Raw genomic sequence first — 16839 nt, 5'->3', positions numbered from 1 at the left:
AAAAATGGAAAGATTATATACCAAAATGTTAACTGTGACAATTTTGTTAACTGTGACAATTTCTGGGTGTTTGGGTTACAGATGATTTTTATTTTCTATTAAAATATTTTCATATTTTCCCCAAAAAGCATTTATGTTTATAATCAGAAAAAAAGTGAGTTTTAAATAAGTCTCCCAACAATTTAACCATGGCTCTGCAATTAATCATTATCATCAGCAGCCAGTCAAAATAAAAACCTTATTTCAATAACAAGTAAATGGGTATAGAAAAAAGCTGATATATATTATTTAGGTTCAATAAACATGTTTCTTTAGTTTCTTTTGCAAATATAACTCAGAATAGTTTAACTCCCTTTTCCCTGATACTCATCTCCCGTTAAGTACCTATTAGCAGGAGATTGTACACTGAACATCAATGAGCATAAAGCAAGAAAATAATCACCACCCAAATATTTTACCAATATACTGAAACATTTTATATTTTAGCAATTTTCTTATAGAAAGAAAATTCTCAAAGTTAAAATATTTAAAAAGAGTATTATCATCATGGGATATGATTTAAGACAATAGTGAACCCACCTTCCACAGAGATTACACCCACATGTCGTCTTCGACTATTCATTTCTGGTCCAAAGAACCAACTATTTTTGTTGATAGAATAACATTCAATACTGCGAAAAGGGTCACCAGATCCACCTCGACCACCTACACAAAACAGCACACCTAAAGGTAAAGCCACAAAAGAGAAGTCAAAATCATAGCTCCCTAATTTGAAAATTAGTATGGAAAAAATATTTAGGAAGTCAAAATTTGATTTACAAAAAAAAAAAGCTATTTGGATAGTATTCAATGTCATCACATTACTAGAAACCTATTTTTTTTGTTTTTTCTCATTTGAATGTCTCAAATGGGATACATTAGCTATCTCTGCTTGCTAACACCTCATTACAATGTTTTACTATCTCTTCTTGCTAACATCCCATTACAATGTTTTAGATCCTCACTTACTATGTAAAATTGCTCTTGCTAAGGTCATAACAAGATCCAACAAACTCTTAAATTAATTTCTTACTGAACACAACTGCAATATTTGATATATTGATCACTCTGTTTTTTGGGAAACTCCTTAACTTTCTTGATTTCCCTAATATCAAAATCTCCTTTTGTCTCCAATCATTTCTCTTTCTTGTTTTCCATGTTTCATCCCTAGCTTACTTCTCACATATTTCATGCTCACAAAGGAGAATTTCATTATTTTTAATTCCATCTGTATCATAATGCCTTCCAATCTATATTTCTAAGCCACATTTCCACTTGATGTCCCATAGGCGCTCAAACTCAACATGTTCAAAAGGATCTTCCTTCCTCACTTATCTAAACAACCTCTTCCTTCCCTGTGTCCTTCCTCTCCCGTGCCCTAGTGCAGGCCTTCACTAGCGATTACCCTGCAAAATCCTGTCCTCTCTTACCACTTAGCAGTCTTTTTTTTTTGCTTTCAGACTGTCAACAGAGTTACTTAATTAAAAGGCTCTTTCAACAGCTTTTATTACCTTCATTAGTGTTTAAAAAAATTTTAAAAAATAAAAACTTCAGCAGCACTAAACTGTACATTCAAAAATGGAGATTTTTACGTCATTCAGGCATACCTTGGAGATACTGTGGGTTTGGTTCCAGATCATTTCAATGAAGCGAATATCGCCATAAAGCCAGTCACACAAATTTTTTGATTTCCCAATGCATATAAAAGTTACATGTACACTCTACTATAGTCTATTAAGTGTGCAACAGCATTGCCTTAAAAAACTAATATGCGCACCTTAATTAAAAAAATACTTTATTGCTAAAAAAAATGCTAACCATCATCTGATCCTTAAGTGACTCATAATCTTTTTTCTGGTGGAAGGTCTTAGCTTTAATTTGTAAAAAATGCAGTATTAGAGAAATGCAATAAAATGGGGTATTCCTATATATATTTTACCACAATTAACCAAAAAAAACCAAAATCTGAGTGTGGTTCAGAATTACCCAAAATGCATATAATACTAATTGTGGGGCCTGACCCTTAAAGTTTCTGATTCAGTAGGTTTGTGGTAGGTCTAAGAATTGATATTTCTAACAAGTTCCCAAGTGAATGCTGATGCTACTGGTCCAGGGCCACCACTTCCTTCACACACTGAGAACCATAGCCCTATGGGATAAAGTCTTAGAACAGCATAAAGGCCTTACAGTGTTCAACCTGATCTTCTCCCTCCTTCTCTGTTAAAACTTCATGCTGTTGCAACATGTATATAGTTAGTTCTCATCCTCGGTGTTCTGATAGCGACTATCATTCACTTAATATACAGTACTGAAATGATCTATTATGCTGATATTAGTCACCAGAATCTAAGCTAGGTTAAGACTGTTTGTTAAATATTTATGCACTAATAAGGACTAGCATAGTGCCTGGCATGCACTAGGCACTGAATAAATGTAAAATGAACAGAATACCACTTTCCCCAACTGGCATCCAGAAAAATCTATTATTAAAAACTAAGACAGGTTTACTTTCTCTATAAAATCTTTCTGACCCTTGCAAGGTAAAAATAACTACTCTTTTCTTTGTGCTTCCCAATATACCTTATGATTATATCAAAATACTTGTAATATTTTATTGCGTTTATTTATTCACATGTCTATATCCCTACATCAGACTGCAAGTTCCCTCAAAACAGGACTGGCTATATTCTATTTGTGTTTGCATTTCTAACACTTAATCCAGAACACACATGTGGTAGGCACTGAATAAATATTTGCAAATGATTGCATAAATGAATGACCAGAACTGCTTATGCTATCTTTTCCAACTAATTCAATATTTTAAGCCAGAGAAATTTAAAGTTGGAAGAGACTTTAAAGATCATGCGGTCAAAATTGTCTATAAATAAACCAAGGCCTTCAGAAATTAAAAAATCTGCCCTAACTATAGATGTTTATGGCCCCACTGGAATTATAATCCCGTAAGTAACTAACCCCAATCACTGATTCGGTTTTCTTTATAAGTCACCCAAGAACATGACATGAAGTGAAAACGAAGAATGAAGTAAAAAGATCAGGATGCAAATCCTTTCTCTACTATGTCTCTGTGTGGCCTTAGCATACTTTTACCTTCTCTGATTACCCTGATTCTTTTATCCTCATCCATAAAATGAAATAAAATCAACAATCTCATAATGAGGATTGAATCTTTCACTAAAATCTACTTCATAAAGTTCTTGCAATTATGTAAGGGATCACATATATGAGGGTCTGGTATATGTCTTGTCATATAATCTAGACTGTAAATTGTTATTTGAATTAAAATCTGAATCTGAAAATATTCGTTAAATACTTTGACTTTCTGAAACAGGATTCACAACTAAAAAAAATCTATACTTCAAAAAAATTTAATTCTTGAAATCAACCTATTAAAAAAAAAGAAAATATATCAGCAGTCCTTTTCTTGTTAAAACTATTTAGAACTACTTCGTAGGCAGATCTATGACATTCAAACTTTCTTTATGCTACCTATATAAACTCCCACTATACATAATCAAGTATTGCCTTGTGTTGCTGTTTTAGTTTTTTCCATAGATCTTTTTTTAATAACTATCTTAGGTAGCAGCAAATGTAGAGAAGTCTCCGACCAGAGTACCAATGTCTGAATTCCTAGACCTCATTTATTTTCCCTCCTCCTTCATATATTCTTTATATTTACAAAGAGTAACACAAGTGAACATGAACTATTTTCTTGGGAAAATTGTGGCAAATAAAGGTGAAAGTGCACTCTTCCTCAAAAATAAGAGCTTTAGATTCTAAGAGTCTAATGTGGTCCTGATGCGATGTCAGATTTAGTGCCTTTCTTGATAAAATGCAAAAGCAAATATTTAAACATGTAATAAGTGTCAAGTTCCATGCTTGGCACTACAGATACAAAACTAAATAAGATACCTGTTTTTGAAGGGCTTGAAACATGTCAAATAAATTTCAATGCTACATGGTAAAATAAGTGCAAACGAAGTGCTCTAAAAGCACAAATGACAGGAACTAAATCTGCACAGAAGAATCAAGAACACCTCAAAATAAGAGATATTTCGGCAGGCTCTTCAGAGAGTATAAGACTTGTTATAGTTTTTTAAAAAACTGACTTATTGGTGAAACTATCTGAATCACATATATTAAGAATTCACACATAACCTTATTTGCCAATTATTACTTTAAGACAATTAAATACTAATCATCTTACAATTAAGTTTGGGCATACATAACCAACCCTCAAATCCAACAAAGATCCTTCCAGAAGAATTGATAAATGAGTAACTTAATTACCAGCAGTATGCTTCCTTGGTGTAGTCCGAACAGAGTATTCAAAGTCAGGTACTGCTCTGCTACTCAAGTGAAGGTGGTAATTTCTTGCTTCATCCAGCAAATCTCTACATTTTAGATTTTGCTTGACAATCTGTTCTTTTGCCACAACACCCATAAGAAAATCAACTGGCAACAGAGGCAAACGAACCTAAGATCATGAATAGTTGCAGACATAAAATTTAAGTTGTAACAGGAAAGTAGTTCTCTATTTTCTCTGTAGTATATTCTCTTTTTTAAACTCATTTACTTCATAAAACCTTAACGTTCAATGTGCCAAGTTCTAAAGCAATTTCCAGGACTGGTCTGCACCAATGAAATCAGATATGTTAAATATGTTCTCCCCTTTTAAATACAGATTTAAGTTGACTGGATAAAATAATTCAGTTGTCTTCATTCAAGTTTCTTACTTCCAAAAATGGTATTGTCATAACCACAATGCCCCTTGCTGCTGAACAAAAGGCAGAATAAAAGCAAAACTGCTGTGCTTTGTTCTTTTGCCTTTAAAAGCTAAGACTGAACATATGGAAATGTGATTTATCTCTTAAACACACAAACATTCAGATCTAAAACAATAGGTGGTGTCTTCTTTGAATCAATTACCTTGGAAGGTTATATATATTAACTGAAGGACGCATCCTCTCTTTCGGTATCAGTACTCACTATTCATCTCTTAAAGATGCACAGATTTATTATTATTATTATTTATTATTAATTATTATTATTTATGCCTACAGCACCTGGTCTTCCTAGGTGGTCTCTTATCCAAGTACTAACCAGGCCCGACCCTGCTTAGCTTCCAAGATCAGACATCAGGCTTGTTCAGGGTGGCATGGCTGTAGACCATGGACCGTGGCTCCACTAGGGGGCGAACCCAGGAAATTCTGCGTGTAAAGCAGATGTGCTAACCGCTACACTATGGAACCACATCCTTGATTTTCTAGTAGCTTAAAGGGATGATCAAACCAGGTAATACAATTTTGAGTTAGAAGTGCACACACACAAACACACACACACACACACACACAAACAAGATATAGCTGCAAGATAATGAAAGTTTTTGTTTGTTTTGTTGACATTTTTTCTAAGTAATTCTAGGGCCTATTATCTCCCTATCCAAGTAACACCTGTTGACAGTAAAAAATAAATAAATCATTTAAAAAGAGACATATTTCTGAGATTTATAAAGCTGTGAAGCAAATGAAAAGTGATGTCTTATAGTTCTTTTCAGAATAAATCTATATGCATTAGGAATAAATGTATTTTCATTAGCAAAGTAATACAGTAAAATTTAGAAACTTCATTAAAAAATAATAGCCATAGATTAATTTTGAGCTGTTTCCTCAGAACTATTTTCTACTAGCATAAATAAAAGATTACTACTATCTCAAAAGAATATTTTAAATATTCAGGTTAAAAAGCAGATAATATTTCTAATTCAAATGTAACAAATTTAGATCTATCCTTAAATAGTATAGTGACTAAACAGAAGAGTAAGTCACTTTTACATTGTATTACATCAATTAATAATTTACATTTTTCATGACAAATGAAACATGTTGATTTGCTTCCATATAGTTCATTTCTAGACAATCTTATTTCAGCTCCTACCTGTGCAAGTGTTTCATCCAACCATTTGGAATGATGCTGAGGATTGGCAAGAAGCCACTTGATGGCTGCATTATAGACCTGCTTTTCGTTATCAATATTTAGATCACTGGAGGACAAAAGCTTATGGAGATGCTGAGGTGACACACTTACAAAGTCTTCACACTCTACTACTTCACTAAAATGCTCACAGGCATACTGATCCGCCATCTCCATTAAGTCTATTCGATTGTGACTTTCTGCAAAGGCTCTTACTGCCAGGCAATTGGAGGGATGAAAATGTAACTTCATGTATTCACAACAAGCTCTAGCCACCAGTTCAACCTGTAGAATACAGGCTGCATATAAGAGAGGCTGGACATTGTCAACAGTCAAAGTGATCCGTGAAGAATAGACAAACTTTACCAGGTCTTCTATTGCATCACCATCAAAATCTCTGATCTCAATCATTGTTTGCTTGGCTTCAGCCATTTCAGAAAGAAACATGGCTCTGAAGTAGGGAATAACACAAGCCAATACCAGTTTGTGACAAGAGATTAACTTTGAGCCAACCTGTTCATAACAAACAAAAAGAGATTCAATTTAATATCAAAATTAGTTTTAGATCAGCATCAAGCATGTGCTGTAGCAGGGACAAAAATTCCAGACAAATTTAGTGATTTAATAGTACCATAAAATAGGGTTCTACGATTTCCAGGCAAACATTATTTTAACACTGCTTTCTCATCCAAGCTGTACAAATCAATGGCCCACAAGTTATTATTAGGTTATTATAAGGTTCTGTCCCCTCTATAACTCTATTTTGATTTCAGGCAAACCAAATTTCTACTTTAATTCAAATAAACCAAAATATGGATATTTAATACAAACACATACATGCAATCACACCCCTATGTACTTTTTAGAATAAATAACAATCTTAACTTTAAAAAGAACTTGGAGTCATGTGTGTAAAAGAGAAACATTAAAAAAATTTTATTCATTAATTCTCCTTTGATACTCTACAGACTCACTACGTTTTTGAAAGTTTATGTCTACATTTTTCTGCTCTGGAACATAAAAAAACATTTCATCAGAAACTTAGAAGTGAAAAAAAAAATCAAAGACTAAAGACTAGATGTTTAAAATTGGGTGAAAAATATACAAACTACAAAATGTAGACATTACAGTTATTATATTTCAAATTATATTAATACTACAGTATGTGTCCTTGATACTAGTAAAATTTTAATTTATATATTTTTTATCAGTGAACATATGAATAATTCAAGATGCTCAGGGAAAAACATGTCAAGCTTATTAAACTTTAGTGAAATATGTGAACGTCAACATTAATAAAATGATCGCTGTTTCAAAAAAGCTTGAAATACAATTAATTAAAACCTTGAGTAATTTTTCATAGATTAGCCAATAGGGATCAAAATATAATGGAACAAAGGCTTCCAGATTGGTAAAACGCTTTATTTTCAACACGTGGAGAAGGGGCACAACGGGAAGCCAAGCATCCTCAATTTAGGTCCAACCAAAAAATTTTATAACAAACTAAGTAGAACTCTGAAAACAATAGTGATCTTCCGCTCAATTATGAGGTAAAATGAACCAAAAATGATATAAAAAGAACATTAAACAAAGAACATCAAGAATTCCATTAAATATCAGATTCAACTTACAAAACGAACTTATATAAGTACCCCCCACCCACCAAGTACAACACATAGTCAATGTGTAAAATCAAGAAAGCAGACAAAGATACAAGGAAAAAACTTTACTCACTATTCAACAAATACTGTCAACCTTTTGGTATATTTCTTTCCAACTTTTTTTCTATGCATTTTGAAACAACTGAGATTGTCCTAAACTTTGTTTCCTAAAATTTCCTTTTCCTAAGTTTCTGAAAACTTTTGTGACTTTCATACTTATTGGCTGTGTATGCTATTTTATACACTGGATCTAACCATTTGTATAACCATTATCGAGTTTATTTAACCATTCTTATATTGGCCGTTTAGATAACTTTTCCATATTTTAAACTGAAATAGTATCTTAAAGCAGAAAGTTTTTTCAGCATTTCACAATATTTCCTTGAGATAAAATACTGAAAAGCAGAATTAATGAATCAAAATTTATAAGTTATCATTCTTACCTCTTAGAATTTATTACAATGTAGTTCACATATTTTGTTTTCTTGAAATTTTTCAGAGCACTTACTCTTATCTGGTCAGATGGAAATTTTGATAACAAATAATTTTAACACTTAGAGCCTTGAAAATGTGTATCAGAATCCTATAAATATTTATTTAAAAATCACAGAAACATGAACTTTCAAAAAAAACCACATGAACTTTCAAAAAAATCACAGAAATATGATCTTTCAAAGAATCATATTCAATGGTCGCATCAGAAAGTGATATAAGGGGTTGTCCTTTAATAATCTCTATTAATTTCTAGAAGCAAAATTAACTATGATCTTTCATAAAGACAATGACATTTCCTCAAACTATGTAAAACATGACTAAAAGCATCTTTGTAAATGCTATTCTTATTGATCTATAACATATAATCTAAACATTATGAATGCTATGCAATACTCAAGACAATTTCCCCCTCTCTCTTCCTCAAATTGTTGCCCTTAACAAGCTTCCTTCATATACAATTTTACAGCTGCTACTGGATATATTATTTAAAAGTATTTTCACTAATAAATAGACACAGTAATATATAAACAAGTTTCACCTCTCCCTGGAGTGACCTTAAAATAATATAATCTATGTGAAGCTTTTCCAATCACCTGTCAGACATAATTAAGATCCTCTCCTATGCTTCTATACAAATAACACAAAAAATGGCAATCACTAATTTGTATTATAGTTATCTGTGCATGTGCCTATCTCTGACTTAACTTTAAATTCCCTCAAGGCAAGTACAGTATATTGTTAAAATTTACTTATTCTCTCAATGTACTAGAGTAAGACCTTAGTAAATGTTTTACTAAATGAATTTGTTATTTACAACAGGTGCTCACTTTAGAATTTTAAAATGGTCTAATGGTCCTATATATGAAAAATAAAATAAATTTTGATAATTGCTTTTCTAAAATGTTCACCTTAAAAGCAAGAATGACCAAAGGAAACATGCTAACAGAAGAAAGGAAATGAATTATATCAAGAAAAAATCTTCAAGATTATATGAATATAAAAAGTGAAGTTTATGTTGAAGAGAGCATTATAAATTATCCATAATCCTATTTGGTTTAGTTATGTGATAGTTAAATTCTGAAAGTTGAAAAATGTTAAATTAGAATTAAGAAACCAATCCAATAACAGACCTGCTAAAACATTAAGTAGTGATTCATTCTAATGAATAGGAACAGACTATCCCATAGCAGAATTATCTAATAAATTTGGAGCAACAATAGTAGTAAATATAAATGATCCTAAGAGCTGACATGTACTGATTATTTATTACATACCAAGCACTGTTATAAGGACTTTACGCATTATCAATTCTTTATTCCTCACAAAAACCTTATCATCATTGTAATTTTAGTTGAGGAAATAAAAATGGTAGTCTCTTTACATCAGTGAAGTTTATCATTCCTAAATTACCTCTGTCACTGCTTCAAACATAGTATTTTTAGTCTTCCACCACAGATTCTTCTGAAGTTTTCATTTCAATCTATTGCTGAAGTCACCCAATAAACAAAGAAAAGTTATGAGTTTAGTTATCAATTGCCCTATAATGGCTGTATCCTTATTTTTCACTTAAGAAAGTCTATATGTAGTAGCTAGCAAAAATTATTCTAAAATCCAATTGTAAAATTTATAAAATCGGTAATATTCTATTTGTTTCCCATGCATACAGTAATAGGATGAATTGATAATTAATTAAATTCAAATAACCTATTTTACATTTTTTATTTTGCCAAAGCCAGTGTAAGTCACTAATTTTCGCAGTAGGGCTGAAAATTAGAACAAAGGCATGAGATTAAACATACTATATGGATTAAAGTGTTTTTTCATTAAAATATGTGCATGGCTAAATTTCACAAAGAGCTAGTATAATTACATAATATGATTTTCTTCTCAGTATCATAGGGCCTAGAAATACGTAAGGACACTAAAAGTTTAAGGGAACATAGGTCATTTATTTACAGTGTAACACTATACTCTTGGACATTCTGGGCCTGAAACTCAAAGCTTATGCTTTCAGTTTATGGACTTTTGCTGAGTGTCCCCCGTCATCTGACTCTCCAAGTATGCCCTCAATTCCTACAATTATAAGCTCTAAGAATCTATCTGTTCAGGAGTAGAAAGCAAAATCTAAGAGATCCCAAAGTGTCAAATTCTATGTAGAAAACGCTGCATAGGTGCACATGAATCACTAGAAAAATTTAATACTATATCTAGAAATAAGAATAAGAAAAGTACTTTAAATGATAGTGAAAAACAATTAAAACACAGGCTCTTTCACACTTTTTATCACTTATCCAATTTTATTAAAGCTATCTTTTGTAGCACAACAACATGATCCTACAGACTCGCAGACTTAAAGTTTACTAAAGACCGTTCTGTCCAAGTCTAAAAAGACTGTTTCACTATCAAGTACAGATAAACAATCTCACTTAACAGAGAATAGTAATGAATTGAGATTAAATCACTAGAACAGGAAGGTAAGTAAAACCCTAGTGCAGCTGAGTAAACAACCAAGAATTCCTGCTTATAACCTAAATCAAGTGTAAGTGAATACATCAAGATATTTATATTGACAAGTTAAGGGCTTATCTAGTCAATAGCAATTTAATTCTACCAATAATAACTACTTGTTATTTTTAGGGTTCTAGAGCTTTCTGAAGTTAAATTAAGAAAAAATGAATATCGACATCTAATTTGTACAAGAATTTTATGCTAATCTCCCTTTATTTACCCTCCATTATGTCCCTTCCCCTTCAATAAGACTGAGATGAAAATCACTCTGATTATAAATAAGCACAGCATCAAAAAATTGGCCTTGTACAGAAAACTTCATTTTTCATAATACAACAAAGAGGCTGAGAAAAGAAAAAAAGATAGTCTCACCTTTAGTGTGACATCACAGAGTTCTCCATTTTCATAAAATCGAAGAAGAGATCCATGAAATTCTTTCCAAGCTTCATGTGCTTCAAAGATAAAAGAGTCCTCCCCATCACTATCACTAATTGAAGATCTGTTCTTTACTTGCTGGTGCTGTTGCCTTTTCCCCTTTGTGAAGTGATTTCTAGCTTGTTTTGCATTCATAGATTCTGAAGCCATTTGCAACACTTTTAATAGAGCTGTCTTCTCAAACATCCATTTATTCTCTTGTAAAAGGTGGAGAAGATAGAGGCAGCCAACTAAACTTCAGACATTTTTCAAAACCCACTCAACTGACATTGTCCAGTTTGCCGAGACTGAAAAATCAACAAAACATAAAGAAACAAACAAAAAAAAAAAAAAAAAAAAACTATCAGTAATTATAGTTTACCAATACTATATACGTAAAAAGACCATATAAATCATAATTGAAAAAGAACAAGTAACTTGGTAGTTTTTTATGCTAAATGTCACATAAATTACCTCAGCAAATACAGGTGACCCTTGAACAATATTTCAGCTCTTAGGAAAGCAGCAGTTGCCCATCCCACACCCCCCAAACATGTGGCAACCAGCTGTGCATGTGTTCGTGGAGTATCTTGCATAGTTTGCAGAGCCATAATGGGCAAAAAGGACCCTGTCCTCCAAATGTCAGAGATCTCTCTTCTAACTGCTGACTGCTGTTTCTGATCACAGAGTTGCAGACAAAAAGGTGAGCAGCCATTTTTGTTGCACCTCCTCCCACTGTTGCAGGTCCCTCCCTCTTAGCTGAAGTAACTTCTGAGGGATTTAAAAGGCTGGAGTCCTTTACCGTCTTAATTTTATGCTTTTTCCCCTTTAGGGAGCAAGACACTAAAGATTAGACATTAAAAAACAACTGCATATACAAGGAATATTAAAAAGTGACAGTGCATGCCGAGGGAAGGCTTAGAAAAGACCTGAGAAAACCTTAAGCTTACATCTCAGGCTGATCTTCAGCACAGAGAGAGCCTATCATCAAAAACAGTAACAAAAAAAACAGTGAACCTTAAGGAAGAAGAAGAATCTGATTTCCAGACTTATCACATTATGAGATTCACATGAACACAACAAAAAAAATCACTAGGTAGAACGGCTATAACCAACAGGACAAGTAATAACACATGTTGGAGAGGATGCAGAGTAAAAGGAACCCTCATACACTGCTGGTGGGACTGCAAATTGGTACAGCCACTATGGAAAACAGTATGGAAGTTCCTCAAAAAACTAAGAATTGATATACCATATGATCCAGCAATCCCCCTACTGGGTATTTATCCCAAAGACTTGAAAACCCATATCCAAAAAGATATTTGCACATCGATGTTCATAGCAGCATTATTCACAATGGCCAAGACAAGGAAGCAACCAAAGTGTCCTATGATAGATGACTGGATAAAGAAGCTGTGGTACATATACACAATTGAATATCACTCAGCCATAAGAAGAGACGAAATACTGCCATTTGCAACATGGATGGACCTCAAGATAATCATGCTAAGAGAAATAACCCAGACAAAAAAAAGTTGAAAATCACATGATATCACTTATATGTGGGATATAAACCTAAAAGCAACAAATAAACAGGACAAACAGAGACTCATAGACATAGACTATAGACTAGTGGTTACCAGAGGATGGGGGTTGGGGGAGGGGGGAGGTAGACAGGGTAAAGGGGGTCAAATATGTGGTGACAGAAAGAAATCTAACTATAGAATGTGAACACACAGTAAATATATATATGCCTTAGTGTTAAAGTGTACAGCTGAAAGTTACTGGATTTCATTAACCAATGTCATCATAAAAAATAATTTTAAAAAAATCACAAGGCACACATATAAATAGGAAAGTAAGGCCCTTTCAAGGGAAAAAAATAAATCAAAAGAAACTGTTCCTGAAAAAGAACTAATGATACTTATACTAGACAAACACTTTAAGACAATTGTCTTAAAGATGTTCCAAGAACTAAAAAAGAGAAAATCATGTGTAAACAAAATGAAACTATCAAATATATAGGTAACCTACGAAGGAAAAAAAAAAGAAATTCTGGAACTGAAAAGTATAACTGAAATAAAATTTTTAAAAATTCACTAGAGAAATTCAAAGGCAGATTTGAGCATGTGAAGAATCAGCAAACTTGAAGACAGGACAATGACAATTATCAAGTGAGGAACAGAAAGACTGAAGAAATATGAACACAGCCCAAGGGATCTGTGGAACACCAACGAACAGACCAACACATGCATCATAGGAATCCTAGAAGGACTGAAAAGAAAAGGGAGGAGAGAACATTTCAAGAAATAATGGCTTAAAACTTCCTAAATTTGATGAAATACATGAATAAAAATATCCAATAAGCTCCAAGAAAGATAAACGCAAGGAGACCCATACCTAGACACGTTATAATCAAACTTTCAAACAACGACAGAGAATCTTGAAATCAAGAAAGGTGAATCATCACATACAAGGGATTCTCAATAAGATTATCAGATTTTTCATCAGAAACTTTGTCTCCCATCCAAATACTAACCAGACCTAACTGTGCTTAGCTTCTGAGATCAGATGAGATTGGGTGCTTTCATGGTGGTATGGCCATAGACTTGTCAGAAACTTTTTAAGCCAGAAGATAGTGGGCAGATATGGTCACAATATTGAAAGACAAAATCTCTCAACTAGGGATACTGTATCCTGCAAAACTATACTTCAAAAATAAGGACAAAATTAAGAATTCCCAGATAAACAAAAGCTGAGAGAGTTCATAATCACTAGACCCAGCCTTCAAGAAATAGTCAAGGAGGTTCTATAGAAATGAAAAAACAATAGACAGTAACTCAAAGCCATATGGAGAAATAAATATCTCAATAAAAGCAAATACACAGGTAATTACAAAAGGTAGTATTATTGGAACAATGGTTTGTAACTGCATTTTCTTCTCTATATGATTTAAGAAAATAATACATTTAAAGAAAAAAATCAATATAAAAGCTATATTAACTATAACTTCAGTTTGTAACAGTCTTATTTTCTTTATAATTTAAAAGAATAATTTAAAAATAAGTGAAAAATAAATTTTTAATTAAAAATTAATTTTAAAGTAATTTAAAAGAATTTTTAGTTTATATTTTGGGGGACATAATGTATAAAGATGTAATTTTGTGACAACAACTGAAAGAGTGAATATGGAGTGGTAAAGGAGCAGTTTTCATCTGATATTGCAGTTAAACTGGTATAAATTCAAAATAGAGTATTATAACTTTAAGATGTCAAATGTAATCCCCATGATAACCATAAGGAAAATACCTATAGGATATACAGAAAAGGAAACAAGGAATTTAAACTTTTCACTCCTCCCCCCAAAAAACTACCAAAAAAAAACAAAAAAAAAAGACAATAATGCTGGAAATGAGGGTCAAAAAAGTTTTAAGTCATATAAAAACAAACAGCACAATGACAGAAGTCTTTCCTTACCAGTAATTAAACATAAATGGATTAAATTCTCCAATCAAAAGACAGATTGCAGAATGAATAAAAACATATGATCCAAATATATGCTGTCTACAAGAGAATCATGAGATCCAAAGACACAAACAAGTTGAAATGGAAAGGATGGGAAAGAATATTCTATGCAAATACTACCCAAAGTGTTCTACAGATCAATGCAATCTATCAAAATCCCAATGACATTTTTTTATGGAAATAGAAATACCCATCCTAAAATTGATGTGGAATTTCAAGGGACCCTGAACAGCCAAAATAATGATGTAAAAGAATAAAACTAGAGGACTCACGCTTTCTGATTTCAAAACTTACTGCAATCAAAACAGTGTGGTACTGGCAAATAGACCAATGAAATAGCCCAGAAATAAATCCTCACACAGATGGTCAAATAAATTTGGACAAGTGCCAAAGCCATTCAATAGGAAAAGCACAGTCTTTTTAACAAATGGTCCTAGGAAAACTGGATATACATGTGCAAAAGAATAAGCACATGAAAAGATGCTCAACATCACTAACCATTAAAGAAGCATAAATCAAAGCTATGAGATACCACCTCAATACTAGCAAAAAAAAAAAAAGAAAGAAAGAAAGAAAAGAAAAGAAAACGTGTTTGGCAAAGATATGGAAAACCAAAACCTTTGCCCACTGTTAGTAGGTGTAAAATAGGACAGCCACTGTGGAAAACAGTATGGCGGTTCCTCAAAAATTTTAAAATAAAATAACCGCATGATACAGCAATTCCGCTTCTGGGTATATGCCAAAAAGAACGGAAAGGAATGTCTTGAAGAGATATTTATACACCCCTGTTCACAGCAGCACTATTCACAATAGCTAAAATGTGGAAGCAACCCAAGAATCCATAGACACATATCTGGATAAACAAATTGTGGTATATACATACAATGCAATACTATTCGGTCTTAAAAAGGAAGGAAATTCTGCAATATGCTACAACATGGATGAACCTTGAGAACATTATGCTAAGTAAAATAAGCCAGTTACAAAAAGGTAAATATTATATCATTCAACTTATAATAAGGTATGAGTACTCAAAATCATAAAGACAGGAAATATAACTATAGTTGCTAAAGGCTGGCGGGGAGGAGAGAATGGGGACTTGTTTAATGGGTATAGAGTTTCAGTTTTACATGATCAAAAGACTTACAGGGATGGATGGTGGTGATGGTTGCACAATAAGGTGAATATACTTAATATCACTGAACTGAGCAGTTAAAAACAGTTAATATTGTAAATTTGTTATGTGTATTTTACTACAATAAGAAGAAATTTGAGAACAATTCAATACCACATGACTTTTGAGATGTGCAATGCACTATTCAAAAAGAAAGACGATGAACTAAAATTTTTAAGTTTAGAGACTTTATACAGTGATGTAAGGCAAAAATAAAAAAAAATTGGTTATTTTGACTGAATTAGGTTCTTCCTAGATTTTAAAGTCAGGTCATGGTTCCACCATTTATCAACTGTTTAACCTTGGGCAAATGACAACCTGTTTTAATCTGTTATATCCTCTGTGCAACAGAGATATCACTTATCTAACAAAAATATTTTGGGGATTAGAGATATTGTATAGCCAGACACAAGTATTGTTACATTGTTATAAAAATCTCGTATTTTAATTTTCACATAGTATTATTTATATGTGAAATCAAACTTATTATCAAAGAACATTTAATAAATATTCATATCAATAGTTCTATGCTACAATTCCCTTTAGTAACAGAACAAAGATTATTAATTAAAATATTGATTCTACCACTCACTGGCTGTGTAACTTTTAAAAAATTACTTATTAAATTTATTGGAGTGATACTGGTTAATAAGTTTTAAGTGTTCAGTTCTATAATACATCAACTCTATATTGCATTGCATGTTCCCTACCCAAAGTCTAGTCTCCTTCCATCACCACATATTTGACCCCTTTTACCATCTTCATCCTCCCTTCACCTCCCTTCCTCTCTGGTAACCACCATACTGTTATCTGTGTCTGTGAGTTGGTCTGGTTTGTTTGTTGCTGTTTGGTATCCCACAAGTGAAATCATGGTTCATATGGTTCTTGTCCTCCATGTGACTTATTTTACTCAACACATTACTCTCAAGATCCATCCATGTTGTCACAAATGGCAGCGTTTCATCCTTTCTTGTGAATGAGTCATATTCCACTGGATTTATGTACCACATTATCAAATCATCCATTGAAGAA

At 32.6% G+C, this 16839-nt stretch overlaps 1 protein-coding gene and 1 pseudogene across 1 annotated transcript in view; both read right to left on the bottom strand.

The window, feature by feature from the left end:
- The window catches only part of KLHL8 (kelch like family member 8), a 55919-nt gene that overhangs the window by 12498 nt on the left and 26582 nt on the right, over nucleotides 1-16839 (bottom strand). The window contains exons 2-5 of the mRNA XM_011356384.2: nucleotides 11067-11416; nucleotides 5995-6543; nucleotides 4348-4534; nucleotides 580-723 (exon numbers count right to left, since the gene is read on the bottom strand). Coding sequence (XP_011354686.1) covers nucleotides 580-723; nucleotides 4348-4534; nucleotides 5995-6543; nucleotides 11067-11315 — 1129 coding nt within the window. The 5' untranslated portion in view covers nucleotides 11316-11416. The remainder of the gene's footprint in view (nucleotides 1-579; nucleotides 724-4347; nucleotides 4535-5994; nucleotides 6544-11066; nucleotides 11417-16839) is intronic.
- On the bottom strand, nucleotides 5112-5227 carry LOC111737304 (annotated as a pseudogene).

This window comes from Pteropus vampyrus, unplaced genomic scaffold, assembly GCF_000151845.1.
Source record: "Pteropus vampyrus isolate Shadow unplaced genomic scaffold, Pvam_2.0 Scaffold25, whole genome shotgun sequence".
Classification (NCBI taxonomy): domain Eukaryota; kingdom Metazoa; phylum Chordata; class Mammalia; order Chiroptera; family Pteropodidae; genus Pteropus; species Pteropus vampyrus.
The sequence above is the reverse complement of the archived record's forward strand: the minus strand, read 5'-3'. Positions and strand labels throughout refer to the sequence as shown.